This window comes from Branchiostoma belcheri, unplaced genomic scaffold (genome assembly GCF_001625305.1).
Source record: "Branchiostoma belcheri isolate BF01 breed outbred unplaced genomic scaffold, Haploidv18h27 scaffold45, whole genome shotgun sequence".
NCBI classification, from domain to species: domain Eukaryota; kingdom Metazoa; phylum Chordata; class Leptocardii; order Amphioxiformes; family Branchiostomatidae; genus Branchiostoma; species Branchiostoma belcheri.
In genome coordinates, this window is record NW_017804076.1 from 1,435,251 (window position 1) to 1,463,068 (window position 27,818).

At 40.1% G+C, this 27,818-nt stretch overlaps 3 protein-coding genes across 19 annotated transcripts in view; 1 reads left to right on the plus strand and 2 right to left on the minus strand.

Moving 5' to 3' along the window:
- The window catches only part of LOC109478750 (band 4.1-like protein 5), a 43,311-nt gene extending 26,165 nt beyond the window's left edge, over positions 1 to 17,146 (minus strand). For 7 of the 8 annotated variants that reach the window (XM_019780481.1, XM_019780485.1, XM_019780484.1 and 4 more), the window contains exon 1: positions 11,659 to 12,059. In XM_019780481.1, the coding sequence (XP_019636040.1) occupies positions 11,659 to 11,802 (144 nt within the window). In that variant the 5' untranslated portion in view covers positions 11,803 to 12,059. Of the gene's footprint in view, positions 1 to 11,658; positions 12,060 to 16,730; positions 16,842 to 17,040 lie in introns of those variants that run through there. The other variant, XM_019780486.1, reaches the window with a different exon arrangement.
- Positions 12,493 to 16,062, plus strand: LOC109478751 (transmembrane protein 177-like). The gene is made up of 2 exons (XM_019780487.1): positions 12,493 to 12,568; positions 14,840 to 16,062. Exon 2 carries the CDS (start codon positions 14,848 to 14,850, stop codon positions 15,775 to 15,777), a length of 930 nt encoding a protein of 309 aa, XP_019636046.1. The 5' UTR covers positions 12,493 to 12,568; positions 14,840 to 14,847; the 3' UTR covers positions 15,778 to 16,062.
- A 1,830-nt stretch (positions 17,147 to 18,976) lies between the features above and the next one.
- LOC109478749 (tyrosine-protein phosphatase non-receptor type 4-like) overlaps positions 18,977 to 27,818 on the minus strand; it is a 55,425-nt gene continuing 46,583 nt past the window's right edge. For all 10 annotated transcript variants that reach the window (XM_019780477.1, XM_019780476.1, XM_019780475.1 and 7 more), the window contains 9 exons: positions 25,638 to 25,798; positions 24,852 to 24,942; positions 24,673 to 24,734; positions 23,970 to 24,116; positions 23,291 to 23,419; positions 22,592 to 22,740; positions 21,775 to 21,910; positions 21,568 to 21,613; positions 18,977 to 21,245 (listed from right to left, as the gene is read on the minus strand). In XM_019780477.1, the coding sequence (XP_019636036.1) occupies positions 21,193 to 21,245; positions 21,568 to 21,613; positions 21,775 to 21,910; positions 22,592 to 22,740; positions 23,291 to 23,419; positions 23,970 to 24,116; positions 24,673 to 24,734; positions 24,852 to 24,942; positions 25,638 to 25,798 (974 nt within the window). In that variant the 3' untranslated portion in view covers positions 18,977 to 21,192. The remainder of the gene's footprint in view (positions 21,246 to 21,567; positions 21,614 to 21,774; positions 21,911 to 22,591; positions 22,741 to 23,290; positions 23,420 to 23,969; positions 24,117 to 24,672; positions 24,735 to 24,851; positions 24,943 to 25,637; positions 25,799 to 27,818) is intronic.

The following is a 27,818-nucleotide window of genomic DNA, read 5'->3' on the forward strand; positions in this document are numbered from 1 at the left end:
TATATCATTTAGAAACCTTATTATTCATTATTAAAAACTAGTCCTTGTGAGATATGGCTTGCATTTTTTATTTTATTCACATGGATTTTTGAGCATTGGATAGGAAGCACTTGTTGTGCTTATGTAAATCCGCTGCTCATAAAACATAATACAAATGTAAACATAAAGATGACATAAAGTATAGCATTAACATAAAATGAAAGTGGCTGGCGCACCAATACCTAGCATAACATTATTGAGATTGGTCAAATCTTCCAGAGTGGTGGATATAGTTAAACACAATATCAAAGATACGGCAGTTGGTAGGATAAGGGAGGCTGGGGCTACCTGTAAGAAGTAAAGTACATAATGTGGCGTCATTTACGTTGAGTGGGTCGGAAGGAAGTATGTTTTCAAGATGAAGGCAAGATATGGATAACAACATTTTGGTCCTTTCAGTATTATAACATTTGCAGTGTAATAAATAGTGTTCTGGTGTCTCATTTGGATGCCCACATTTGCACTCGGGACTACTGATACAGTGATGCTGGAATAGGTGGTAGTTCAGCTGGCTGAAACCAAGCCTGAGTCTGGTAAGGTGAGTCACATGGTGTCCGTGGCCGTGAGAGTAGTGGGGATGTCTGGGCATGCTATCAAAGCAAGACTCTAATTCATTTTTGAATGCACGAATGGATGGGGATTCTTTGGCGGTCTGGGGTAACTTGTTCCAAGAGAAAACAGCAGAAGGCAAGAAAGATTTTTTGTACTTTTCAGTTCTGATGGTAAGAGGGAGATAATTCTGGTCAGTACGCAGGCCATAAGGGGTGGAATCACGGATAAGTGGGGGAACCAAGTCTTGTAGATACTTGGGAACTAAGCCATTGGCCATTTTATAAAAGTGAACAAGTTTGAACTTTTTCGCGTCTGTTGGCAAGTGTTTCCCAACCGACGTCACATAGAATGCGGTGGTGATTCGTCCCTCTCATTGCGCCTGTGCAAGCCCGGGCAGCGGACACCTGGACTGACTCAAGGAGGTCTGAATCCTTCATAAGAACACCACACCAGGCAACATTGGCGTACTCAAGTAAAGGACGTATCATGGCTTTGTACAAGATTTCAAGCGTTTTCCGTGGCACAAAATTTGATATTCTTGTCAACAAGTTAACTCGCTTCATTGCTTTCGTCACCAGAGTTGACACGTGGAGTGACCATGATAAATTTGGAGTGAGATGTAAGCCAAGGTGCTGGTGAGAGGGGGTTTCAGTCAGCTGGACACCTCTAAAGTATAGTGGTGGGTGAAGAACCTTTCTTCTTTTAGAGGAAAAAGTCATCAGTTCTGTTTTGCCGGGATTGAATGTTACAAGCCACTGGTCTGACCAGTCTGACACTACACTGAGATCATGATTCAGTCTGTTCGCTGAGACAACGGGATCCATGATTATCTCTAACAGTGCGGTGTCATCAGCAAAAAGACGTGAATCTGTTCGTAGGTTGTCAACAAGGTCATTTATAAAAACAAGAAAGAGCAATGGGCCGAGAAGTGACCCTTGTGGAACACCTGCATCAATTGATAGCCATTCAGAGCACATCCCGTTTATAACAACTCGCTGTTTACGATCGCTCAGGTAGGATTCAATCCATAATAAGAGAGACCCAGTAACTCCTAGTTGTCGCAACTTAAAGATTAATCCCCCATGCCAAACCTTATCAAAAGCTTTAGATATGTCAAGAAAAACTGCACGGGTTTCGAGGCCTTGGTCAAGTGCTTGATGAATTTTGTGGACTAAATAGGTCAATGAATTAACGGTGGAATCTCCCAAGGCGAACCCGGCATTACGGTCAGTGAGAAGCTTGTTTCTGTGGAAGTATGAGGACAGTTGATTATGGACTATTCTTTCAAAGACCTTTGACACACAACATAGGAGGGATATGGGTCTGTAGTTTTCCTTGATCTGCTTGTCTCCTTTCTTGTGCACGGGCACAACATTCGAACATTTCCAAATTTTTGGAAAATGTCCGTACTGTAGTGAAACGTTAAACAATGATGATAAAGGGGCGGCTAGTGACTGGGCAACATTTTTTAAGAGTCTATTTCCTAGGCCGTCGGGTCCTGTGGCCTTGTTAACATTAAGATCGCACAAAACTTTGTAAACATCAAGGGGGGAGCAGACGATTGAGTCAATAACAGACTCTGTTCTAAGAGTAAACAAGGGAAGAGAGGCGCCCGATGTGTTGAGTTGCGTTTGAGATGCAAAGTAGCGATTGAAGACATTAGCCTTGGTCTTGTCGTCCGTAACAGTACATCCGTTTTCGAGTAAAGGTGGTAACGTGCGATCAATCTTACCCATGAAAATTTCTTTGGAAACAGACCACCAGTGTTTAGGATTAGAGGATGTATTTACTAAACCAAGACAGAGGCTAAGCCGGTGGTTGTACTTCGCTTTCCTAATTAGTTTTGTACACATATTACGGATAGTTTTATAGGAGTTAAAGTGATCAGGGTTTTTGGTACTTATGAATTTACGGTACAATCGCCTCTTTTTCCTTAACACACGTCTTATTTCACACGTCATCCATGGTTGATCTCGAGGGCGTACGGTAACTTCTTTGCTGGGGACAAACAGACTGATTGTTCTTGAAAGGGTTTCCATGAATGTTTCGGTTGCAATATCTATGTTAGGAATACTCTCTGAAATGATAGAGCCCCAGTCAATGTCAGAAAGTTTGGAATTCAGTCCATCGTAATCTGCTTTGCCAAAGTCAAATACAGTACGTTTGTAAGCTGCAATACGAGGGACTTTAAGGACCATTTTTCCATAGGTAAGTGAATGGTCACAATTTGACAAAGGCGGGTTCGTCCCACAATCCGAGAACAAACTGGGTGAGTCTGTAATTAAGACATCAAGCAAGGATGACGTGGTGTCAGTTATGCGGGTGGGCTCTGAAATCAGCTGTGCGAAGTTGTTGTCAGATATAAATCTATTGATCTGAATTTGCCTGAATCTGTCTGAATTTGCATTCATATCGCCAAGCAGAATGGCTTGCATAACTGCATAACTACTGTATGCATAGCAAATTTTTAAATTATCAATTGTATGGCTCAGAGGTGGATAAAAACACTTTATAATGTAACATAATATTTGAACAAAATTGTGTAGAACCCAGTATATATGGTGGGAGCGTTTCCTCTTTTTCAGAGGCACTTTGATTCATTTTCAGGTCACATCACCATATTCCTTTGTGCTCTACATGCAAAGATGACACATTTCCATCTGCGTGATGGCCTGATTATGAATATAATGATGGTCATTATGACATGTAATATTGATAAATGGGCCCTTTAGCTGGAACATATGCTATCTGTATTGATGATGTTCTTATAATTCCTCTTTCATATTTTGGCACACAGCCTGTATGCAATTTCGCTACTGCAATTCCTGATTTTTTATGGTACTTTTATGATTTATGTTCATGGTTTTCATGGTCACTTTTGTACAGCAAACTTATCATTACTGCTAACAAATAATTCATCTTTCGCCCCCCTCCCCCGCTACCGTGAACATATAGTACAATGAATGCCTGCATTTTGTTCAGACCGTAAAATGTTGCTACCATGAACATAACGTGAATTACAGTATTTTACAACAGGGTACATCAAACGTAATTAGTAATGTGCTTGAATGTGATGCAGCGTTCTTTCTTTTTATCTTTACAAAGACTGAAGAGGTTAAGATGGGGGTGTAATATTTCAGTAAAGGATACATCAGAATTTGTATGGATATCCTTCATGATATTTTACAGGAACTACCGGTAATGTACATCTGCTACTAGGCTATTCAAATATAGTTAGGACTGGGAGAGTAATCATATAGAACCTAGCTAGATTGATTGGGCAAATACACCTGTCCTTGAAAGTGGAATAACTGAATTTTTGCTAAAACGTTGGTAGTTGTGTATCTCACATTATGGGCTGTCTCCTGTGTCCCTAATTCTTTTACAAGCTACAATATTATAACTGGAGCATATATACCGGGGCACATATGATTATGAATCTATGTATATACTACAATCATACATGTACATTTGTACTTCAGCTTCTGCTATTTATCATATCTAAATATACAAACTTTCCCTCTCTGCATTAACAAATACCATTTTCCCCCCATTTATCCAGAGTTGTTAAAAATATACATTGTAACAAGTGAAAGTATAAGTAGAAACTAATGTTTAAGAAAACAAATGGAATGCCATGACTGTTTACAAAAGGGGCCAGATTGAAGCTTGAAATATACCTTATGGTAAGGACCACGTCCATTGGAAACATTGACTGAGAATGTTGCAGTGTCCCTAGCACACCTCCCCTCCCCCACCATTTTCTGGACAAGCCCTTATCTTCACAAGTCTCCAATGTGTATACCTTATCAGCATACAAAACTGACTGGTGGAAAATCGTTCAGAACCAGTCCACAATTGAAGATCTGTTCTAACAGTCAGGCCGTGGTTAGCTGCTGTGTAACAGATGCCATGCAACTTTTCAAAACAGTGCCAGTATGAAGAAAGCCATTCAACCTATCCAAGAACATATAATCTTATCAACACTAATGTCACTGACAATCAAGTACTGACACTATCTCATTGCTAGACATCTGTAAAACTGCCAGCTGGACTATACATTGCATCCTTTATCTAGAATATGCACAGCTTTGAGGGTGAACAATTATCATGTGCTGTCTTTGAAACCACATTTAGATATTATCAGACAAATTTTGACGAAAATCAGTCTTCAAAGTGATCAAATGATGCTAGCCATTGCTAGCTGTTTGTTTGTTTTAAAAGGAAAGTCTCTTGATATATCTGACCGTCCCAACCAGTTGTCTTCAATTAAGGGAAACTGATAATTAACTCAAAAGAATTTATTACGTGTTTTATTGCTCAGACAACAGAAACACCTGTAAGTTGTCTAGAGAGAGACAAGTGCACAGACTATTTACGATGACATCACACCTATCTGCCAAAATCACCTGAGAGTGTGAAACAATGGACACAGTCATACAATATTAACAGTGAAAATCATTAAAATCAAGAAAAATAAACAAATGTAGATAAAACATGTGGTCTCAAAGTTAATAGGGTTCAGCCATTTGTGATTTTACTTTTTAGGTTGTTTTATATGTTGCCGTCTGTAAGACTATTAGTTATAGAAAGGAAAATCTTGCCTGTTTAGAACAACAAACATACTAAAAACACAAAAACAAGGTGATTCTGAATGACAATTCTTGGTTTATTTAGTTTCAACAGCCAAGACTGCGGTAACCTCTGACCTGGAACCCCAGTCCCTCCCCAGACTTTCCCATGAGACTTTGTTGTTGCATAACTGAAACCTAACTCTCCATGGCAGGGCCTGGCCAGGACAACCCTGTACCCTGTCATCTGGGGCTGGTACATTTCTGTTGGTACATACTGATGAATCGAGGTGCTGCATAGGGGTCCTGACAATGCTCTACAGTGGCGATTACGCTATACGATAAATTCCAAGTGGCTACAGCGCATTACGTAGAATTAAAATGAAAATTACGCTCTAGGCAAAATGTGCCAATTACGCTCTACGTTGAATTAGAGCGGTCTGTCTACACTTTACGTAAAATTAAAACGGCCAATTACGCTGCAAGGAAAAGGTCATGCGGGGCCCCCCTATTTGTCTATCATGGCTCCCATACTCAAGCAAGTATGCAAATTGGATGGTACCCAGACTAGACTAATCAGCATCTAAGACTCATCTTGTGTGATGCCAAGAATCAAAATCATAGGAAATATTACAGGTACATCCATGATCTAGGTGAAGTGTAGCAAAACGCAAAATCCAATGTATTAAAAAGTAAAGATTGGTACAAACCTTCTAGAGATTGTAACATATACAGAAAATTAAAGCATCTACCTCCCTGTTTGTAAATAGAAGTTCTTCTGTGTTCAAGACATCTTTTACTCTCTGCAAAACTTTGGCCTAAAAATATGACCTCTATTTGAACTGGATATTGGATACTACCCAAGGTACAATGTACTTCTTACATGTTCACGAATGGTTTGTGGAGGAAATTTGGGTCATTACACAAGCATTCTAGCACTTTCTAAACAAATGAGCCCAGTTCCTGTAGTTTGTAATTTTCCTCCCAAACTCCCCTACTATCTAACTCAATCTAATGTAATGTTGCTGGTATGAACTGGAACGGTGCCTATAGAATTCCTCCCCTCAGAACAAGCATGTTCCACTTGTAACGGAATGTCTACAGTCATGGCATGAATCCTGGGGAATGCTCCAGAGCTCTCAAGTTGAATGGATCTGTGGTTGCGGATTGGCAAATACGTTATCCTGCATTGTAGTCTGGTATGATTGCAGCTCAATCACTTTATACCTGCTATCGATCTGTACATGGCTTTGAAACATATGGTTTTCTCACATTGCAGTGTGTGGAAAACTAAATGGTGCACACTGCTATCGGTTGGCAGTGGATAATTCTTAACTGACAGACACAAACAATTGAGTTTTTCTGTAAGTTGGGGCTTCAATATTCTTTGACGTCACGACGTGTTTGACATATTTTATTGCTAATACTGTAAATTGCCATTTTTTCAGATACATACACAGTACTTTTATATTCACAGTTTTTGTGGTAACTTCTGTACTGTGAACTTATCATTACCATGAACAATTTGCCGACTTTCTTTTTGCTGTACCTGCTGCTACCGCAAACATGTCCATTTTTCTCAGACCTTCGTCTACCCTGAAGAAAAAGTGATTTACAGTAAGCAATCTTGTGGTGAGTTTGAGAGCTATCCCAGACGCTACAGGCCAGCGGTCCTGGGTTAGATTAGAGGGTCTACTTGCGCTGGTATTTCCGTCCTGAAACAGACCTGGTCACCCCAGGGCGCGTACGCTGACCCGAACGCCCTCCGACATCAAACATGGAAGGCAGATATCATCACCACATCTTCTTTTTTTTATATCCTAAACAGTACAAGAGTTTCATGATATGGTAGTACAGATTGTATACAGGAATTAGCAGATCTCTTGCAAATAAAAGACTCAGGTTATAAGGTGTTAGAATTGTTAGATGTCTCATGACAAAAAGAATCCAATAAAATGTGAAGTGATAAAGGTAATGTTGGTTCCATGCCTGAAGCCATTAACACATTTCCCCCTGGATCTATAGGGATAAAATGTGGATTTATGCTTACAGTCTATGGTCCACAAATTGAATGGTTTTATTCCCTCTTGGGTACATGGAAGTATCAAAACCATCCCTATTTATTCAAATAATGTTGTACATCATGAAAACTAGCAGTATCTTGCATCATGGTAATGCAAAGGATGGTGTGATTTCATTATTTACCATTCAAACGAAGTAGCGTACTTATGTTCTTCTTGCAGTTTTAAGCTTTTAACAAACATTTTTCTGTTAGTTTAATTCCTTCAAATATCAGTTGTATGATCAGCTGCAGTTCAGCAACAGTAATTTAAAACCCCAATGGTATGAAAGGTGCTCACAAGGCAGAACAGGCCAAGTACTTTTCTGTGTCACTGCTTTTCTAGGTCCCACCAAAAATGGTACTACTGGTAGTAGTCTGGTCAAGGCAACTTGAGAATACAGAAAAAAAAGGAACAATGTTTGTGTCTGCATACTTGTCACCAACTTTACTGGACATAACCAACATGTCAGTGGCTGCCTCCTTCCTTTGAAAAGTATCAAACTAGCGACGTAACACAAATACTTTCGGTAGGTGATACAGCGGTATCCTCTTTGTGAATGTACACAACACACAAAGGAATGGAATAACTTGCCAATCATGGCATAAGGACCTCCTTATAGATGGAGCAAAGATCAAAATTGGAGAGAGAAAGTGGCACTGGTAGTTTTGGGAATGAACAGAATTGCGACCATGGAAGACCAAAACAAAGTGCTTTTCCTGTGACAACAAAAGCTTAGTTTGAGGTCACATGACCCATTGCTTGTCGACATTGCTCAGCTAACTGCTAGGGAAATGCTGAACATGTATGTACAAGGAAATGAACACAGCTGCAACCTTTTCTCTTTGTGGACGTTTGTGGGGTTTGATTCACCTTTGATCTTTTTTTTGACAATACAGTGGGTTCACTGTAAACCAATTATGAGCCTCTAGATTCGAAGCTTTTCTCCAAATATAACCAACGTTCTTGCAAACTGAGTCCACCTTGAGACCCTAATCCATTTTCAAGCTCAACGTACATTCTTGACATTTCCTAGAAAGTAAATGCACTAGGTTTTAGTGGGGGGGAGGGGGGCTACTTTGTGGGTGGGACTCAGCTGGAATAACACAAGTGCAGCATCAGTCATATACGAATGAGTAGAAAACTATGAGAGGTATGCAAATTCATGATAGCGTTGATAATATAATGCTGATATCTGGGATAGTACTCTGGTCTAGACGCCCCAAGCCATACCATATATAAGCTTTGACGTATGTCTGCGCTCTAGACAATTTTGCTTGAGGGTTGACTTGCTTCCACTTGTCTTCATGTTCATTACCTAGTATATCTACATGTACTGGGGTGAGTATTTCTTTCATGCCCTGAAGTCATGCTTGGCTCTTTGAACCTCATTAACTTTTACCCACCCACAAATTCTGGAACACACCCATAGATACAAACATGTACATGCTACTAGCTAGCATGTTGTTCCTAGTGCTGTGTACCTAAACCCACATGAAGGTTCAGGTCTGGATTCAAGTCCAGAGGTTTAGGTTCAGTTTCGGACCTAAACCCATGGCATATATACACAATTGCATGTTGGCAACCTTGCAAAACTTTGGCCACATAACATGGAGGCTGACACTTGATGATGTCCGATGGAAATATTTTCTTCATTTTGCAGCACAGATTTTGCAATCTACGGAAGGTTTTAGGTGGTTTGGAAAGAAAAGAGGTATGTGAAATGTTTTTTTGTAACAAGTCTGCAATCGGTTCTTGACTTTTAGTTTTTTTTTTACTTGAACCTAAACATTTTTACAACAATACAAGTCCAGAACCGGTCCAGCGAACTTGTATACAGCACTAGTTGTTCCTCGGTTTGGCATAAAAGAGAACATACTTGGTGTCTTTCCAGCAAAACTGGTCAAAGGCTCAAGGTACTAGTACTGCTAGTCTAATAAATCAACTAGGAACATCTAGTTTGGTTCAAATAAAGTTCAATGTTGTGGTGCATGTATAAGAGAGGGGAGTGGCAGATCATGTGGTGTTGTATATGTGAGAGAGAGAGCAAAACAAAACAAATAAGATACTGAATATTCTTTCTTCAGCAAAAGTAGGGCAAATGTGTCTGTTTTGTATGTACCACATTTCTGCATCTGATACAAAATGGTTTATTCAATATTTGCTAGAGCTGCCCAATGTTTCAAAAAGAGCAGGAGAACCTGTATCCAATAAATACCAGGCATTTAGTACTGGGTTCAGAGTTCTACTAAACAAATATTGTTGTCTGTAAAAGTTTATACAAGCCTGCTTGTATAAAAGTGTAGCTCCATAAAAAGACACACAGCTTTAAATTATTTCACCCACCTGATATAGTTTTGTGTAAGAAAATTCTCCTTTCATCAAGACTTCAAAATATACAAGTGCTGTTGGTAATTTTTATGGATGTCCCTAATATAAACTGTACTACCATGTGATGGCTGTCCTGTGTATTGACAGAGACAGGTTTGTTTACGTTTCTTGATAAACAGCCAGCCTGGAGAGGAAACAACCCATCCCGGGGTCACTTTAGGTGCATTTTGATTTTCCATTGCAACAATTTCTGAAGTTTCTTTCTATTTTCATGAAATGCATTTCATAGAATCATACCAACCTTCTTCAAGGTTATTACTGCTTTTGAAGAATTGTAAGAAAATGGAAATCCAAATACCAGTATTCAAGATCACATGCATTTTTGTGTTCATTTTGATGGTAACAGACCCGACAGACTGGGTCTCCTTTGGGACTCATTTCAATGCAGCTGGAATCATTAGTGATAAATGGGAGGTTAGGGTTTCAAATGCATCAGTCTATCAAGTTGTCTGTCATACAGCAGGGCTAGAAAATGTTGCAACTTGCTGCAAGAAATGCTATCAGGGCTAACAGTACACTGTGGTTTCCATAAATGTAGTCCTATCCTTCAACTTGAAATCTAATGCGAAATTCTATTTTGTTTCATACATAGGCTTCAATTTTCTATGATGTATGTACTGTGCTATTGAAATTTGTAAAATTTTGGAATCATTTTGGGACAGGGTGTTGTAAGGGTTTATCTGTAGTAACGTATAATGCATTACCGACATGTTAAATTGGTAATGCTTGGCTTAACTGTTCAAGTTTTCCACAGAGGGTGTAGGAAAATTACCCAAACCAAGCTGGCATTGACTAGGCACTGAGAAAACCCATTTCCAATTGCCGACCCCTTTTCCAGACAGTACAGTGTGGGAAAAAGAACTCCCAAACCCTCCCCAAAAGGTAGCCCCACATGGAGAAAGAAGCACTTTTGCTAATTGTTTTCTTTCTTTCAACACAATAGTATCAACATGACAATACAGAAAACCACATGATTTGGTTCACGATGACTCTGGTGATATGTACATTAGAAATCTCAATGCGAACAGAGGACATTATAGCTTTTTCCAAGCAGATGTAGGGTTCAGCTCGGAGATTACAGGGGTCAGACACAGTCCTGTATTTGAAATTGATCGTAGTCCACTCTTGAACCCTCAAATCTCAAAGCGAAAATCTCAGTATTTTCTGTCAACTTCTCGTATTTCCTTGTGCAAAATTATTTGCAGGTGTTGAACCAAAGGAGGGTTAGGCTGTCACAAAATATGGTTTACCAATATACCCCAGTGTGCCTTTCAAAATGGGGTCACACCTCTAACCATTGGTAGGAATTTGACAGCAGCTTGTTGATACAGAGGCCTGTGGAAGTGGGGAATGTCACGGTATGTACTGTCCGCCGATACAAAATGTAGTCTACAACTACAAGATAGTATACCCTTACGCTAACAGGGATGGCTTGAATTCTGTGTACTACTTGCGAGTCAATTTGTAGGGTGAAAACACCCACGCCTCTGAGTATGGTTGTCTGAATTGAGTCATGTTATTAGTCATATATGCATTAGGGAATTCATAATAGTGTCTCCAAACATCAAAACACATAAACCTTTCTACACGTGTCTTAATAATAACCCTAAGGAGTCAAGGAACCATGTTAAGTTTCTTCCAAGTAATTAAATCTAAAGGCACCAGCGGCGTTTTTACTATGAAAATGAACTGTACACAAAGCAACGTCCCACCCCTTGACAAATGAATAAGAGTGACTGATGTCATTCAAAAGGTGGGGGGTACGATGTTGGTCATTTCGCACGTACCACTTCTGTGTTGTTGCCCTGTTTTCCTCGTGGGTAACTCGTTTATTGAAAGCATTTGGGGTTGTAAAAAATACCCAGGGGTTAGATGTGTGATCGTAGTCAGCTGGTGTGAAAGTTGCAGGTCCCGCGCGCCGGCCTGCTGTGTAGATTTCATCAACAACCAACGTTTGTATCAGCTTTCAAACCGTTACACAAGTTGATCAGTTGTCTCTAGCTTTCTGGTGTACATACAGATGATTTTGAACAGATCATACTCACCGGTAGCTCGATCGTGATGTCCGTATCGTCCAGCAGAATCACCTTGCATGTTATTGTCTTCTCCTTCTTGCCGGCGACCTGAGCCTCCCCATGCGCTGGCCGGTCCTTTCGCCTCCGAAAGGTCTGTCGCAGGAACCGCAGCATTTTTACCCCGTCCTCCCGCGGAATTATGCGCGCGATCGCTTCCCCTCGTCCGGTAAGTGGGCTACAATACTGCCATGCAGTCGGAAGTAATCCTGGGCGTCGGGAAACCCGCGATCGGGAGGCGTACGACTTGTCGGGAGAAGGTTTTCTTGGGGTTGAAGTAGCAGACAAACGCGGTTCACCTCGGAGATGTGAGAGCTACACCCAACTGAACCCGGGCTGTGACAATTTCAACCCGTGCGCACAACGGATGCGCAGTGAAAAGTAAATACCATAACCGCACACAAACGTCAAAAGTATCCATTTATCCACAATTCGGCACAGCTTTCTGATAAAATATCACAAATTTTTCACTACAAGTAAATGATTCGCTATTTTGTTGTAAACTGCATTGGAAAATATTCGTATCTAGTCACGATAAAAGAATAATTACATATCATGGTATTTCAATATATCTGTTGCAGTGCGAGTTGTGCTCACTCACATAATAGGGGTGATTGGTTAACATAATTTAATTAATAAATGGAGTTACAGTAGACTGTATTAATTAAATACATATTAAACTGGCCATTTTTAAATTAAAAAAATCATTACCTTTAGTCTTTATTTCATATCCTATAAGTACATAGTCTGTTGGTCTTTTTTTTATTGTTCATGTCTTCCTTATATCCCTATTTCTTCATAAGTTGGTATGGCCCCATACGTCACGGGGAAGCCGTCTGGAGGAATTCCCTAGTACTGAGTACAGGAAAAGCGCGTCAGACGGGTGCGTGCCTTTGTGCTTCTGTCATTATTTGCGGTAACGCGTGCGTACGGGAGATAATGAGTGTTTTGACACCACAAGCGGCGTTACCGTGATTCGTATCCTGTTAATTGTTTGACGGGTCTTCCTTGAGTGTATACCTATTACTTTGCGGGGGTGGGAGGGGGGCAGACATGTCTAGTCAGAGGCTCCAAACTTCTCCTTGGTGTGTCTTGGGGTTGTCTTTGGTAATTTGGCTGTCACTGTTGCCACCACGATCGCAAAGTCAACTATACATCAAATGCTACCGTGTGATCACGATCCATATGAGTGATTTCTAAGGAACTGGGCGAAGTCTTCAATATTTGCAGGACATAATTACAGAACAAGAAAGTATTGTGTAACGTTAGCATGTTTGGGTTCAGTCAAAATATGACAACACTGATCTGTTGTGAAAAGTCGAGGAAGTACGTGAGAAACTTTATATCAACCATCCTGCATATCTGATGTACCCTGGGAGTTGAATGTGGGAGTCTAGATCTGATATACTAGTATATTATCAGTGATAAGCTTTTCCCTACCAAAGGAAATAAACCAAGATTAGATATAGGCAGGTTGGATTTCATTGAAATCTAGAGATATCCTTCCTGGCTTTATTGAACATACTTGTAATGGGGGAAACTGTAATTACAGACAAATGAATACATACAACATGACACACAGGAAAATATATCTTTTCAAATACATGTACATTTTATTGGCAAAATTACGTGCATGTACACCAAACTGCAGGTTCATTCATTGAAGGTGCTCACAATTCTCTCTTTCTTTACCCCAAAAGTTGAAAAGAAACAGGCTCAACTGTTGTGAGGGTGACAGGACACAGTAGTTGGCTGTACATGTACACCAGAGGAGCCTAGGCATACACACATACTGTAATTCATAATTTTTTCATGGTACTTTTATGTTTGTGATTTTCACAGTCATTCATGTACCGTCAACTTATCATTAATGTTAACAAATGATTCGCAGACTTTCTTTTTTCTGCACCTCCTGCCACCATGAACATATAGTTCCGTGAATACCAAAATTTTCCTCAGACTGTGAACTTTTGCTACTGTGAACATTAGATGAATTACGGTAGCCTGCTGGTGTATGTACAATACAAACATCACTGGCATCATGTTTTCCTAATCCTTAACATTGTACTGTCTGTGAGACAGAAACAGACATTACCTCATCCACTCTCACACTCTGTACAGTTCTCTGTTTATTTCTTTCCCTTTCAATTTGGAACTTGATGTTGTCTTGACAAAGGTCCAGAGACAAATATCAGAGACTCAAACCTGCACCTGTATTGAGTGACTGATCACAATGCACACTCTCACTTCTGTGTTACAGATGTTTCCTTTGTTACACAAGACTTCCGTTCCGACTTGCCTGGTTTTTCTTCTGACATAATAGCCTCTATGTCTCAGATTGTAACTTAAGTCAGGTGTGTCTTGGTTGATTGACCTTGAACAGTACATAGCGTTCTGTTGTTTGTCTTAAGGGCATGAAGTCAACAATTACTGACCTTAAGGTCATGATGATTACCTACCCTGGAATAGTAATACTTTTGTCCTGCCCTAAAAAGATTTTTTAAAATTTGCTTTTTTCTTTAACTAATAGTGAAAGAAAAGAATAAACTGAACTGATGTGTTTCCCAATATGGCTATGAATTATTTTTTGATGTTGAATTCTAGAAAGAGCTATTTAACAAGGCACATGTAACTTTCTCTTTTTCTGTGGTAAGCAATTTCAAGAATAATCTTCTTAGGGAAAGATTTGTTATCTTGAGGAGGATACTGTGTCTTAACACCTTCCAGGTGTGAGTAAGTGATGTCTACTGTTCCATTTCCTGAGTGTTACCTGAGAAGGTGTGAGTCACAACAGTCCCCAGGGCAAACCTGGGTAAACACAGATGTATCCTGTAGAACTACATGGGACGTATATACATCAGGCCACACCAATTTAATCAATTAGTTATTGGATTCGACCTCTTCATTTTTTTTTTAAATTAAAGAAACTCCTTGTCTCCTTACTAAAGTTGTTACAGGTTTTCCATCTATCAATGTAGTGGTTTGATTAAAAGTTCATAAGAATCTTTAAACAAGCCTGGCATGTTGACATTTGGCCAATTTCTACTCTTTCCTGCCACTTCTGAAGCCTGGTAGGCTGCATGATATCTTCCTGGCATGAAACACTACTAAGCAATGATTGACATTTACATTCTGTGTTCTTTCTCATCTGCAGGTATCAAGATGGCATCTAGGCTGCAACTCCTGCAACATTTCGTGACCAAGTATCGGCACGTACTACTCGGTGCTTCTGCCGTGGGGGTGTTTGCCTTGAAACTGGCTCCACACATCGCACCCCAATGGTACTACCCAACAGTCTACCAGCTGTGGGACCAAGATGGACCGGTCCAACTCCCACGGCATCATGGGAACCTTTTCCAGGAGGTTGCTGGGAAGTTTGGACTGAAGGATGCTGGGAGATTCAAGGTTTTCCCTCAGTACGGATTCTACGATCCGTTCAGTGCAGGTTTGTCATGGCTGCCAGGTGGTGCTATTTTGGGCGTACCCAGTTATTTCCTGAACGCCACCTCAGAGGATGTCCAGAACAAGCAAATCACAGTTTCTGGAAAGCTGCTGGATTTCGCGTCAGACGAAGGAAAGCAATTCTGCAACTCTCTCGTCTTCAGTGACTCTGCACTAAAGTTTGCAATAGGAAGAGAACTTGCTCTTGTCAAGAGTAACGCTGCCCTGTACCAAGCTACCCTTCCACCAGTCTGTCTTGCAGGAACGTACGCAGGTATTCTGTACACAAAACAACTCCTTGGCCTGTTCCAGATCCCCTTCCGTTTCAGGGTTGTGCTGAATCTCTTAGGTGGGACGATAGGGTTGGCAGTATACCACCTACTCTCAGACACAATGGAGCACTACTTCGACCACAAGGCAGACAAGATGTGTGCCAAACTGGGCAGCGAGTACGCACAGGGAGGGATAGAGTTTTACGACAAATTGCTAGTGAGGAATCAAGCTTTAAGGGTGCTGCTGGGTAGGGAAGGCCAGAAGTTGTACACACCGTATGGGAACGTTCAACCCAAGAGCATGTTCCACATGAAACACCCACAGCTCACAGAAAGGAGGAGAAGGGTGGCAGAAATATATTACTTTGATTTTGCATAGAAATTGGTTGATGATGATGACGGTTGATTCTTGTGCTGTCAGCATTCATTTGACACATGTTGACCACATGTACTGCTGAGGCCTAGGAAAATTACTGTCTAAAGGACCACCTATTGGACAACCTGTGGACAAACATTTCACCTGATCTACTGAAGAAGAAATTGCTTTCTGACTCAGATAAAAAATCTATAGCCTTACCAGTGGTCGTATGTTGTTGTATGTTCCTGATAAAAGTTGATGGATTAGCTCTGGAAAAGTGAAATAATTGCAAAATTAAACAGTTGAACCCAGAAGTTTGTATTGCAGTTATTGTTTCATATTTTGTCCCACTGTAGTGAAGTTGCGAAGGCAATAATGACTTTAATAAGAGTGACCTTCCATAGGTGACTTAATGGAGTAGTTAACAAAGTTCACATAATCTTTCTATTACACCTTCGCTATAACTACAGAAGACAGACACTTTCACAACCGCACTCCTCTCGTGTTTCAATGGCTGTGTTTCTGCCTACTAAGTATACACAGCTACCTTTATAATAATCTTATTTTCACTCTTTCCGTATCTTCAAGTTCATCCACCAAATTTTAAGAGGCATCCAATGCAACTTCAGGGAGTAAACAAAAATATTCTGCCATTTCTTAGCACATATTTGTCATCATTTGAATACTTAAAGCATTTGAAATAGCCCCAAACCAAGCCGTAAGGTGTCTCTTATTTCTTGGGTACCACCCATAAATAGCTAGAGCCAGCTAAAGGAGCGACATTGTATACTTGTCTCAAAAATATTAGTATGCTATGGAATATGGTTTCTTCAACTTAACAGTAAATGGACTTTGAAAATCCAGTTTTATTGCCTTGAAATTGCACTGGATGCCCATAATGGACTGTAGCTAACAGTGACATGGTGAAACTGAAGCGCCGACTAGTGATAGATGAAGGTACTGCAACTACTGACCTCATCCAAGTAGAAACGGAGTTGCACCTGACCGTGACACGGTGCACTTAAAGCGCCGCCCAGTGAAGGGTGTGGGTACTGCAGCCACTGGCTTCCATCTGACGCACATAGCTGTATATGACCGTGACACAGGTAGAAATTATTTTCTTTGTTTACAATTGTCTAACCAAGAAGGAAAGATTAACTAACGTGCACTAACGTTATATATTACCTCTTCAAATAATATTACATGTCATTTCTAGTTTTCGCAGAAAATCATCTAGATAGTAACCTACACCAGCGGCACGCTTTTTTTAGGTTTAACACTCACTTATTTGGCCTTGAAACTCGGTGAAGAAACGATATGATAGCTGCAAACGCCCATCATGGATCTCCGAAACACAATGTTACCTTTGACCTTTATATCCTAATTTCCTTGCCTCATAATACAATTTTGTCGCAGTATGTCAGTTTATCTGAATCATCCGCACGTGTCAAGGACGACCTTTAGCGATTCATTTTATGTCTGCAGCTGCTAGATGTTGGTCTTCCTGCAATGATGATTTCAGCCGTTTGGTGGCGCTAATTTTTGACCGTGTATTGGGTCATGCTAATGAGATTGTAATGACGGAAAAGCTTGTCCAAATAAGGAATACTAGTCCAAATAAGGGATCCGTATTTATGATTGAAGTGACGTAAGGCTTGTCCAAATAAGGAATACTAGTCCAAATAAGGAATACTAGTCAAAATAAGGGATCCGTATTTATGATTGAAGTGACGTAAGGCTTGTCCAAATAAGGAATACTAGTCCAAATAAGGGATCCACTTTTATGTAAACAAAGGCTTTGGTTTGGGAAGGGATATCATATTTCAATGAAGAGATTCTCAACAGCAGTTTGTATCACATCAACCATAGACTTGCTAGACATGTCTTGGCCGTCAAAAGTAGCTTATTTTGTCAAGAAGATACTGAAAAATGCCCGCATATAATCAGCCAGCACAGTACATTTCTACCTTGTTATTACGTAACTTTTGCCGCTGCTAGATGCAGGTTTTCTGCAATTATGACTTAGCCGTTAGGCGGCGCTATTTTTGGACCGTGTAGGATACTGAAGGATCAATCAAGGACATTATATATGTAACGTTATACTATGTCAAGGATTATAGGCGTAAGGAAAGACAAGGACAAAGGGAGATTTAAGCATATGTTATTTTACTATGAATTTTGGTCACCACGAAAGCACATGGATCATTTCTTTGTTGTCTACATAGTCTTTGTGTATTAAAAACCACAATAAGACACTGGCGCATGGAGCCAGCGAGACTATGGCTATAGTAAACAAGGCTAGAGTCCTGGTACATTCCACAAAGCTTGCACCATTGGTATATAGCACTGTTATGTCAAACACTATTGTTGAAAGGAATGTGAGGCTTTGAGAAAGGTATTCCTTAGGCCAAGAAGTGGCGAATGTCAAACAGAACTTGTTTCTGCTAAATCTGTCTGAAGTTTTGATGTCCACAAATTGTTGAGAAACTCTTTGAAACTTATGCAGAAACTCCTAGAAACATAATAATGCTGGTGTTGACATTGGTTGAGAGAAATAGTATCGGTACAAGCTGAATGGAGGCGTAATAAACTTTTTTGGTCATCTACAAATCTAGGATGTCACCACAGAAAACATACAAAATATGATTATCATTTTCGTCAAAATATTCACACTTTTTTGCCAATTTTTTGTATCCCATTCATCTAGATACCAACATACTGTACAGAGGGGTGAATAAGTGCTTATAGGGGAGAGGATGTGAAATAATTTGTGCAAAAATCTTTTCGTTCTGATTCTGCACATTTGTTCCCTGTTACGGCATACTTTTAGCAAACAATGTCTTTTTTATATAACATCCCCCTAGCCTTAATGTCTTATCCTTAAGGTATGCAAAGTGTCCCCTACCGAGACCTTTACATCTTGGGAAAACACTTTTTTTTCCTTATGAATCACTTAAGACTTTCCATGGCACACTTGAGCTTACCTTGTCAACCTAAGAGTACTTTCCCATAAACACTTCAAGAAATTTTCCTTCTCTACAAAAAGAAAAAAAAAATACTAAAAAGAAAACCCTGTGAGTAATCTGTAGACCCAGTGGCATTTCTAACTATGAACTTTCACAACAGCAAATACACAAAACGTTTGACAGGCAGGTCGACATTACGATATGTACACGTACATGTAACTGACACCTTGCTATATTTAGCAACCATTTTGTATTATCTACACTCTCATAGTGAACAAACGTATAGATCAGAGGAAGGCAACTACTGTTAGAAATCTTGCACTCCAGAAAGGTACATTAATGTCATGGTCTTCAACAACTCAGTTATTACACTTAGTCTACAGTACCTTACAGACAAGAAATGGTTTCTTTACATATGGCACCCTATATGTTTGCAAATGCACACACGCAGTTTCTCATATGTTTAACTGTATCGAGCAATGCCGGCGTTAAAAATCGCTTTATCCTTACAAGAGGGTAAAATGTTTGAGTTCTTCAGTAATCATCTAAAATGTAAACAGTGTTTTCAGTGAAAATGGCCATTACGGGATTTCACTTGATAGAAAATACAAGGCATGGAAACTACAACTACATTGTAGATCTCTGATTGAGTCGGAAATTCTTTTCAAAAACATTACACTGTAAATCACCATTACGGATGGAAGCACATTTCTGTGCCCTGCAAAAACTTTGCTAGAATTTGCAAGTAAACTTCTCTGCAGCATCTAACAGAAGGTAATTAAATATTCTTTGAATTTGTACAAAACAGTCACTGATTCTAAAATGTCCTCAGAAGTGGCATTGAATTTAAAATTTTCTATCAATATTCCTTCTCGGGGCTTTAAAAAGACCCATGGGTTTCGAGTGATAAGTGAATTGTCCCAAAAAAATGTCCGGAATGTCATTCATTAATATGCGCATATCAAGCAGGTACCAGTATCCAATGGGAGCACTCACTGATTATAGCAGGAAGAATTTCAACAGATCATATTTTCTCTACAGTAGCATGTGTTTAACTGACCAGCAGCTTAACTCTAACTGTTCCCAAAGTAAATATGACTTAATCTGCATATTATAACTACATGGTACCATGTGATATAGAAAGAATAGATTAATAAAAACAAAATGAAGTGTGGTCCTTGTTTTTAACTGTGTAACAAAACTAGAATCTACAACAACCATATACAACCTCAACTGTGTACAGAGGGACATAGTCTAAGGGTACCAAGAAAATACGCAGAAATATGAAGGCAAATATTATTAGTGTGGTTTACAGAACAAAGGCACACACGAACCAAAATTATTTCCAAAACACAATTGTATGAATGGTGTGTAAAATGATGCAACTATGCCAACTGCAATGAACTGAAAACTGAACCTGTAACACTTTGCACTAAAACATATCTGTCTCAAGTATAATTGATGTTATACATGTACCGTAAGTTTTGCAGTGTACTCATTTCAATATCATCATTTGCAACCCTTTCAAATGGAAGCATTTGACATTAGGTGTTTGTTTCAACTCTTAACCTGCAAAATATCATAAGTAGCTGTCTTTTTCTTTCCTCGTGAAATGAGAATAATGCATTAATATGTACAGATATGACCATCTGACAAGTACTAGCAGCTAAGTATACTCGCTTATTTACCACATAATGCGGCCGCTGCCTCTAAGTATCTAAACCTACTGGAATGCCAACAAATGAAAAAAATATATGTACAAATTGAATCAACGGAAAGACAGGCAACTACATTAAGAGAATATTTGGTGAAAATTGCCCGTGCATTAAACTAAAGCAATTTTAAAATTGCTCAGGCAAATTTCTGATTGGTGCCACAATTGCAACATTTAGATTTGAGCGGGGCAAGTTGGAAAGTCTCCAAAAGTACCCAATCACATTACCATGGTCATCCAAGTAGAGAAAGCATGTCATAATTTAAACTCATTGCGTTCTGAATTCAAAGAGTGCTTCAAACCTTGATTTGTTCAGAATAAAAGTCCCACTCAGGGTTCACTGATTTTAACATTATAACTTTAGATTCAAATCGCATGGCGAATCCCATAGGAATGATCGGCGACCACCACAATTAGATTAAAATAATACTACACTACCATGACTTTTCATCTTGTAACTTTGAACAAATGTTGCTCAAAAGAAGTGCGAGGAAGTAAAAAAAGTACAATTGTGGCAAGAAACTACCAAGAGATTTGCTACATAATTGGATACGGTTCTTCCATTCTTTCCACAAAAACCTGCTACGTAAGCATGAAACTTGTTACTCCCCGACATCCGGTAGGAAAATTGTGACCGAAAAAATGCATAGATTAAATGTCTTGATTAAAAATATGTACAACTTGAAGAGACTATCTCCGTATGATGTGGGTAGGATTGCCAAAGGAAAGTGTGGAGGGACTGAAGGGTGCAGGGTGTCACTTGTGGTTGAACGGAGACTTGAACTCAGCCAGTGGTTTTACAATTCCCTCTGTGGAAAAAAAACGAGAGAAATACAGTCAAATTTTTCATTCAGATCTAGTTATTGAAATTCTATAGTATGAAATTCTATAGTACGGGTATTTTAAACTTTCATGAGAAATCTAACTTCAAAATTCATGAAAGTATAAAGAACAACTCAGATAAGTTTTTTATCTGACATACAGAAACTGTTATACTGTAAATATTGCACTATCAGCTATCAAAAATGCTTCATCTGATCACAGGGAATGAATGGAAAATCTGCAGTACTGTTGATCATCACTAGATGGTGCTGTTGTAAAGGGTTGTAGTAGCTGAAGTGCTAAACTCACCTTTGTATACTCTCAGGATTGCTTCGCATACAAACTTGTACTGTGCCTGAAAGGTATAAAAAAAGCTCTTTCATTTAAGGCTCACAGGTATCAGTATGCTATGAGATAGGATTGATGCAACTAACTTTAAGGAATGAACAGAAGATTTACTTTGAAAATCCAGTTTTTCTTAAAAGAAGGAAGAAAGCTTCATAAAATGTGTCTTACAGGAGTCTGTATCATCATGGCCCTCTGTTCCCTCATGGTTCTGACGATGTCCAGCGGGTACACCGGCTCGTTACACTCAATCAGACACATGGCTGTCTCCATGGTGATGAGGACGCCCGTCCTGCCGATCCCAGCACTGCGGACAGACGACATGCAACAACGTTTGGTTAAGAACGTCCTTCGGATAGGGTGTTAAATGGAGGTCCCATGTTTGGGGAGCATAACCCCCCACGCATGTTAAAGAGCCCATCATACTTATTGAAAAGAGTAGGGGTCATTTTCAGTGTGAGTGATTAAATCCTTAAAGTCCTATGGCCGCACCCGGGGTCGTATTGTCAACTGAGTTAGCGCCGAATGGTAGCTGCTCCAGACCCTTGCGATTTAGCCCCACCGATTTAAAAGCTCCTCACAATTCAACCCTTAGCTGCAAGGAAGGAGTAACCAGCCCAACGAATAACCCGATATAAGGAGTCTTGTGCAAAACCTTCATGGTAATGTTAAATTGTACTTGTTAAACAACACCTTCTGTTACTTTTATGACAATTGTGCATGATTCTTGATTTATGGCAAATTTTCAATTGGCACTGTCACAAGAATTTGAAGTCATCCACTGAATAAAGTTTGTATGTAACAAGGGAAGGAATCATAGCCTTGAGTCCATGCTTGTTAGGACTGCTTGGGTAGATAAGATTAGCAGGCAAACAGACAAAAGCTAACATTAGGCTGGACTCCAGGCTAAGTGGGATAGCAGATTTTGGGAAGCACACAAAGCTAACAAGGCTGAACTCCGGGCTACAGTACTAAACACAGTTATTACCTGCAGTGCACCATGGTTGGCTCCACCATGCCCACTCTCTGCTGCCTGACCCTGAACACGAAGTCCAGGAACTCTGTAGAGTCATCAGGGACACCGTGGTCTGGCCAGGCCAGGTACTGCATCTGTACAACTCTCCTCTCCTCATCAGTCTGAGATCAACATGGGAAGGACAGGGTATAACATACATGTGTAAGCACTCATGTGCAAACATTTGTTACCCTGCTATAGGTGGCAAGGTGATCTTGTGGTTAGGGTTGTTGACTCAGATTCCCAAGGTTCTGGGTTCAAATCCCTGGCAGGCCCAAGTGTTGCGTCCTTGGGAAAGGCACTTTACACCTATTTCCTCACTTGACTCAGGTGTAAATGAGTATATAGCTTCAGTTATCCTCTCGTGACCACTGTTTGATAATTTTCTCCATTGACACACATTAAGAGTCCTGTCTATACTGACCACCTGTATACATAGACCAGATCTTATCAGTCCCAAGTGATCTTCTTGGGCCATTTTGAAACAGTGCTGCTCGGAAAACTATTACTATTCTGCAATATAAAGGAATTCTTACACTCTGAAGGATACTGCATTAATAAATCCACCTGAAACCACAACTGAGTTTTATAAGGTGTGATACATGTGGAGGTATACAGGTAACTCTGCAGAACAAAAATCTTCCCTGTTTATGAGCAAGGAATCTTACTCACATTCAGGTTGATCATGCTGAAGTCTCTGAAGGCAAATGAGGGTGTGGTCTCCTCAGTAACACAGCAGATCTGCAGCCCGCCAAACTGGATGGTCTGGTGTAAGTCAGGCCAGTACTGGTGGCACTTCACCTGCAGACAGACAGGGGGCGCTTTACACAGGATGTACATGGTTCTCAACTACAAGATTTCAGATGCCAGATTCAGTAATACAGTACAGCCATTCATACATAGGTTTTGTGACGAAAATGATCAGTTTCTAAACTGTACCAATTCTTTTACTCCTAGATAGAAGAGGTGAAAATTCTTATGAAAGTTCATCTGTGTTGGTAGTTATCATTGTAAAATAATAAACTTTATTTACATATAACTAGTTTCAGTCACCATAACTCTCGTGAGATTACATTGTGAAGTGATTGGTTACTAACTATCCTGATGAAGGCGACAGTGGTCGTTGAAAATTTGATCTCTGTGTAATCCTTGACTTGGAATAAAGTTCAACATTTCACTATGAGGTGAAAATTCAGTGACATTTGCAGAGAGGCATTTTTTTTATAGATCTCCTTCTCTCAACCCACGCACACATATAACAGCACAGGCCCACACCGTACACCCTTCCCATTTCCACTTGTGTCGTGCGCTGCAGTTCCCAACACATCTGCCAGGTGGCACTACTACTCACCCTTCCCCTCTCCACTTGTGTTGTGAGCATACAGATGAGCGTACACTGCTGTTCCCAGCACATCTGCCAGAAGTCCCCGCTGGTGTTGGGCAGCGGCCCCTGCGCCGCCACGTACCGGTTCACTATGCCCATCCTGGGGATCTCCATCTGAAAAAACGTGTAAAAAAAACGTCAAATCAAAACATTTCTAGGACCGCTTCATGTAAAAGGTATGAGGCTAACTACATATAGGACTGTACCATTATCTATAATATATGTATCTATCTATTGAAGTTTGAGCATGGTACAACACAATAGGGCTACCTAGGCAGCACACTGTCTTCCTAATGACATGAAGTCATTAGGTAACTGGTCTATGTGACAACTACTAAGTATCTAATATCAGCTGAGTAAAGAACAAGAAACAGTCATATCTTCAAGTACTGGAGTTATCAACCAAGGATTGAGGTGTTTAAAACTTGTATTTTACAAGATCTATTGTAGAGTGGAACTCATTGCCACCAAGTACAGTTGGGGCATCATCACTACAAAGCTTTAAACACCACCTGCAGTTAGATGTGCAAAGATTGGTTGTAACAAGTTGTTTGGTGTAATATAGCTAGCTGCCACCGTGCAATGTGCCTGTGAAGCTGGTGTGTTATAATTACAATGAAGGGCAGTTATACCGGCTATATAGATACAGAAGTTGACATGTTAGACTCACATTTACAGAGTTGGCGTTGATGTAGTCTTGTCCACCCTGCAACATCACTCTTGTCTCATCATCTGTAGATAAAACAAATCATTTAATCTTCAAATATCATTACAATAGCTCCTGTACAGATGAAACACAAAATTTCCAGAGAGACAGGTTACAGTTTTTAACATGAACAGCATACTTACATGGTGAGATGTCTCGATACCTATTTTTACAGATGTTCTCAGGTATTCTGGAGGCGTTACAGGTCATACCAGGCTTCTTCCTAAACAATTGCTGCAGAAACACATCAAGTATATAAATGTATTGAGCTAAAATAAATAACGGTAATGGAGGTTACAGTAATTACAAAACAAATGATAGCGAACACTCCTTTCTTCTTCGTTCGTAGCGATGGGAAGATGACAGACTCGAGACGGAATTCGACCGGTTTCGACTTTAATTCAGTCTTTATCAAGAATTTCTTCTTCGCTTAGAAACCAAGAAAACTTGCAAAAAGTCAACAAAATGACAATTTCTTGTCTTGTATGTGGCTAAACTTCACGATTGTCTTACTTGAGCGGTACTGGAGGTTACAGGACTTGGAGACAGGTATGAACTGCCTTGCACAATATACAGGAATAGTGACAGGGGCGATCTGACTTGATATCTTTCTCAAAGGCCTTGGCTATACGGCTTCAATGGCCAGCAAACTTTCGATTTAATTAGATTGCTATGTTTTAGGCTGCTTTTTACAGTTTTCATGTCTTCTCGAACAACGGCCACTTTTTAGGGGAAGAAATCCAATCCGGCAGCTATAATTTCTTCCAAGTCATCAACCAAACCTAGTGTTGTGGTACATTTTTCATGAAACATAAAATTTGGCTCATATCCTGTCATAAAGAGTGGTGACAGCATGGTGCCTAAAAGTCTGAATGAGTGTCATGTGCCATCACAGTTGAAGCATGTTACATCATGGTTCTTCTACTCACATCGAACTGTAAGAGTGATGCCCCAGTTTTCAGTCCCTCCTCTATGAGGACCATGGATTCCTTCAGAGCGTCATCTGATGTGATGGGAGGGCGAGGGGGGTTCAGGTTGTCTGGCGTGTACATAAAATCTGGCTCCTCTTCTACACCGTCAGGGATGTACACTACAACAGGGGGAGAAACAATATTGTTAGGCCACATCAATTTAATCAATTGTTTTTCAGATTCGCCAGATTTTTTCGATATGCAAAAAAAATATTTCAGGCTCTGAATCAACTCGACAATGCTCATATTTGTGCCCCAACAGTTAAAGTCCCTTCTCAGAGTTGTTACAGTTTTTCCATCTATCAATGCAGTTAGATAGAAAGTTTAAAAATAAATTCATTGTTTGAATTATAAACCAGCCTGGTATGTTGACTTCACGACTCCTATCAGTTCTCTTCTATTGATTCAAAAGCATTAACTTTAATCCTTAGCTCTTATCACATGGGAACGGTTAACATGATCATTTGTGTGGGTAGTGTCAACATCATGCAACAAAACTGTAAGTGACATTTTCTTGGGCCAGTCCATAAAGTGTTAAGTCAACTCTTGATAAAATTGGAAACCCTTTGAAATGTCATCATTACCGAGAAGACTTTATAATGAACATGACTCATTTTCTTACAAGGAAGGAAGAGTTGAAGACAAGTTACTGTTACTGTTGTGAGTCAAAATAAACCTATCCTATGAGCTTTTGTTTTAACGCAGTTGCTCAGGAAATAAAAAAAATGTAAAGAAAAAACAAACAGCTTTCAGAGTCATTCAAGTCTGATGACTACCATGTTTGTTTTCTTACTAACTGTGGACATGACAAAGGAAGTTCTGTAAACCATATGATTCACGAAAATTAACATAGAAACATGGAAGACAATGCCCCATTATGAAGCATTCAAACCCTAGAGCCCAAATTCAAAAGCAGCCAGATCTACATGTAGATAGAAAATGTTGAACTTAATAAGAACACTGCAAAATTGATAAAAGATTTAAAAAAATTATTAATGATAACTGAACATCAAAAGAAGGCCATTAGGTTAAGTGGTGTTTTTTCCAATGTTTTCATATAGAAATATACATAGGGAATAAAAGCTTTGAAAATGTTAACACAAACAACTAAACAACCACCCGCGGATCCAGAGGGGGGCGCACCCGGCGCGCGCCCCCCCGTTCGACCGGGACAAAAAAAAATTTAGACGACTGGCCAAACACAAAATCGCAGAAAAAACATAACACAAAGAATAGAAAGGAAGTCTATGGTTACGACCAGTTCTTCCCGGACACGTATCACGGACTGTAGAAGTACAGAGCTGGGGCGACGGCGCGCCGTGCACGTGTTAAAATCCAGATTTTACACTATGACATTAGCGGGCACGCCCCACCACACCTAGACTCGATTATTGTTTACTTGTTAACACAATACTGTGAATCCCTAGCCTTTGTGGCTCCCATCTATCGTCGATATTGACACGACGTTGCAGTAAAACAAGACTCGGACGCACGGTAAGAAAATGTACTAGGTCACTCACGTCCCGAGCGCAAAGACGCCCGGTGCTCGTAGGTCATGCCGACGGGAAAGTTCGCCAGCCAGCCGATCTCAGGGGAACCATGGCCGAAAATAAATACCCCCGTACGTAAGAGTAAACACAGTTCTAAGAGGGTTGGTAAGATTTAAAATGGTCTGCAAGCCGTGGACGTTCTTGGTCGTCGTAACGTAACATGAATATAACATGGCAGTTTTGCCTCAACTGATGGCCAGTTCTAATGCACTTTCGGCTAGTTAACACAGAAATCTTTAAAAATCATATCCATGCCGTGCCGTTACAAAGGTTCGGTTGACAGAAATCTTTTCATTTCGTATCACAAATCTTTTTAAATCCTAATAAATGCTGCAGGAAAATTATTTTGTAGTGGGACTATACCTGCCAGCGGTACGAAGTGAAAATGCGGGGTAAATGTACGCGGCATGGTTTGCTACAATAACGCTTTGAAATCTTCTGCCGCCCGCCCGGTGGGCGGGGCCCATGCTCGTGCTGCTGAGGGCGTGACGCCGCTCTGTCTGATCAGAACGTGCCGTCGTCTTGGCAACACGTGGGAACGTCCCAGCGACGAGAAGCTTTCCATGCCGGGAAGTGTTGATTTTGTGAC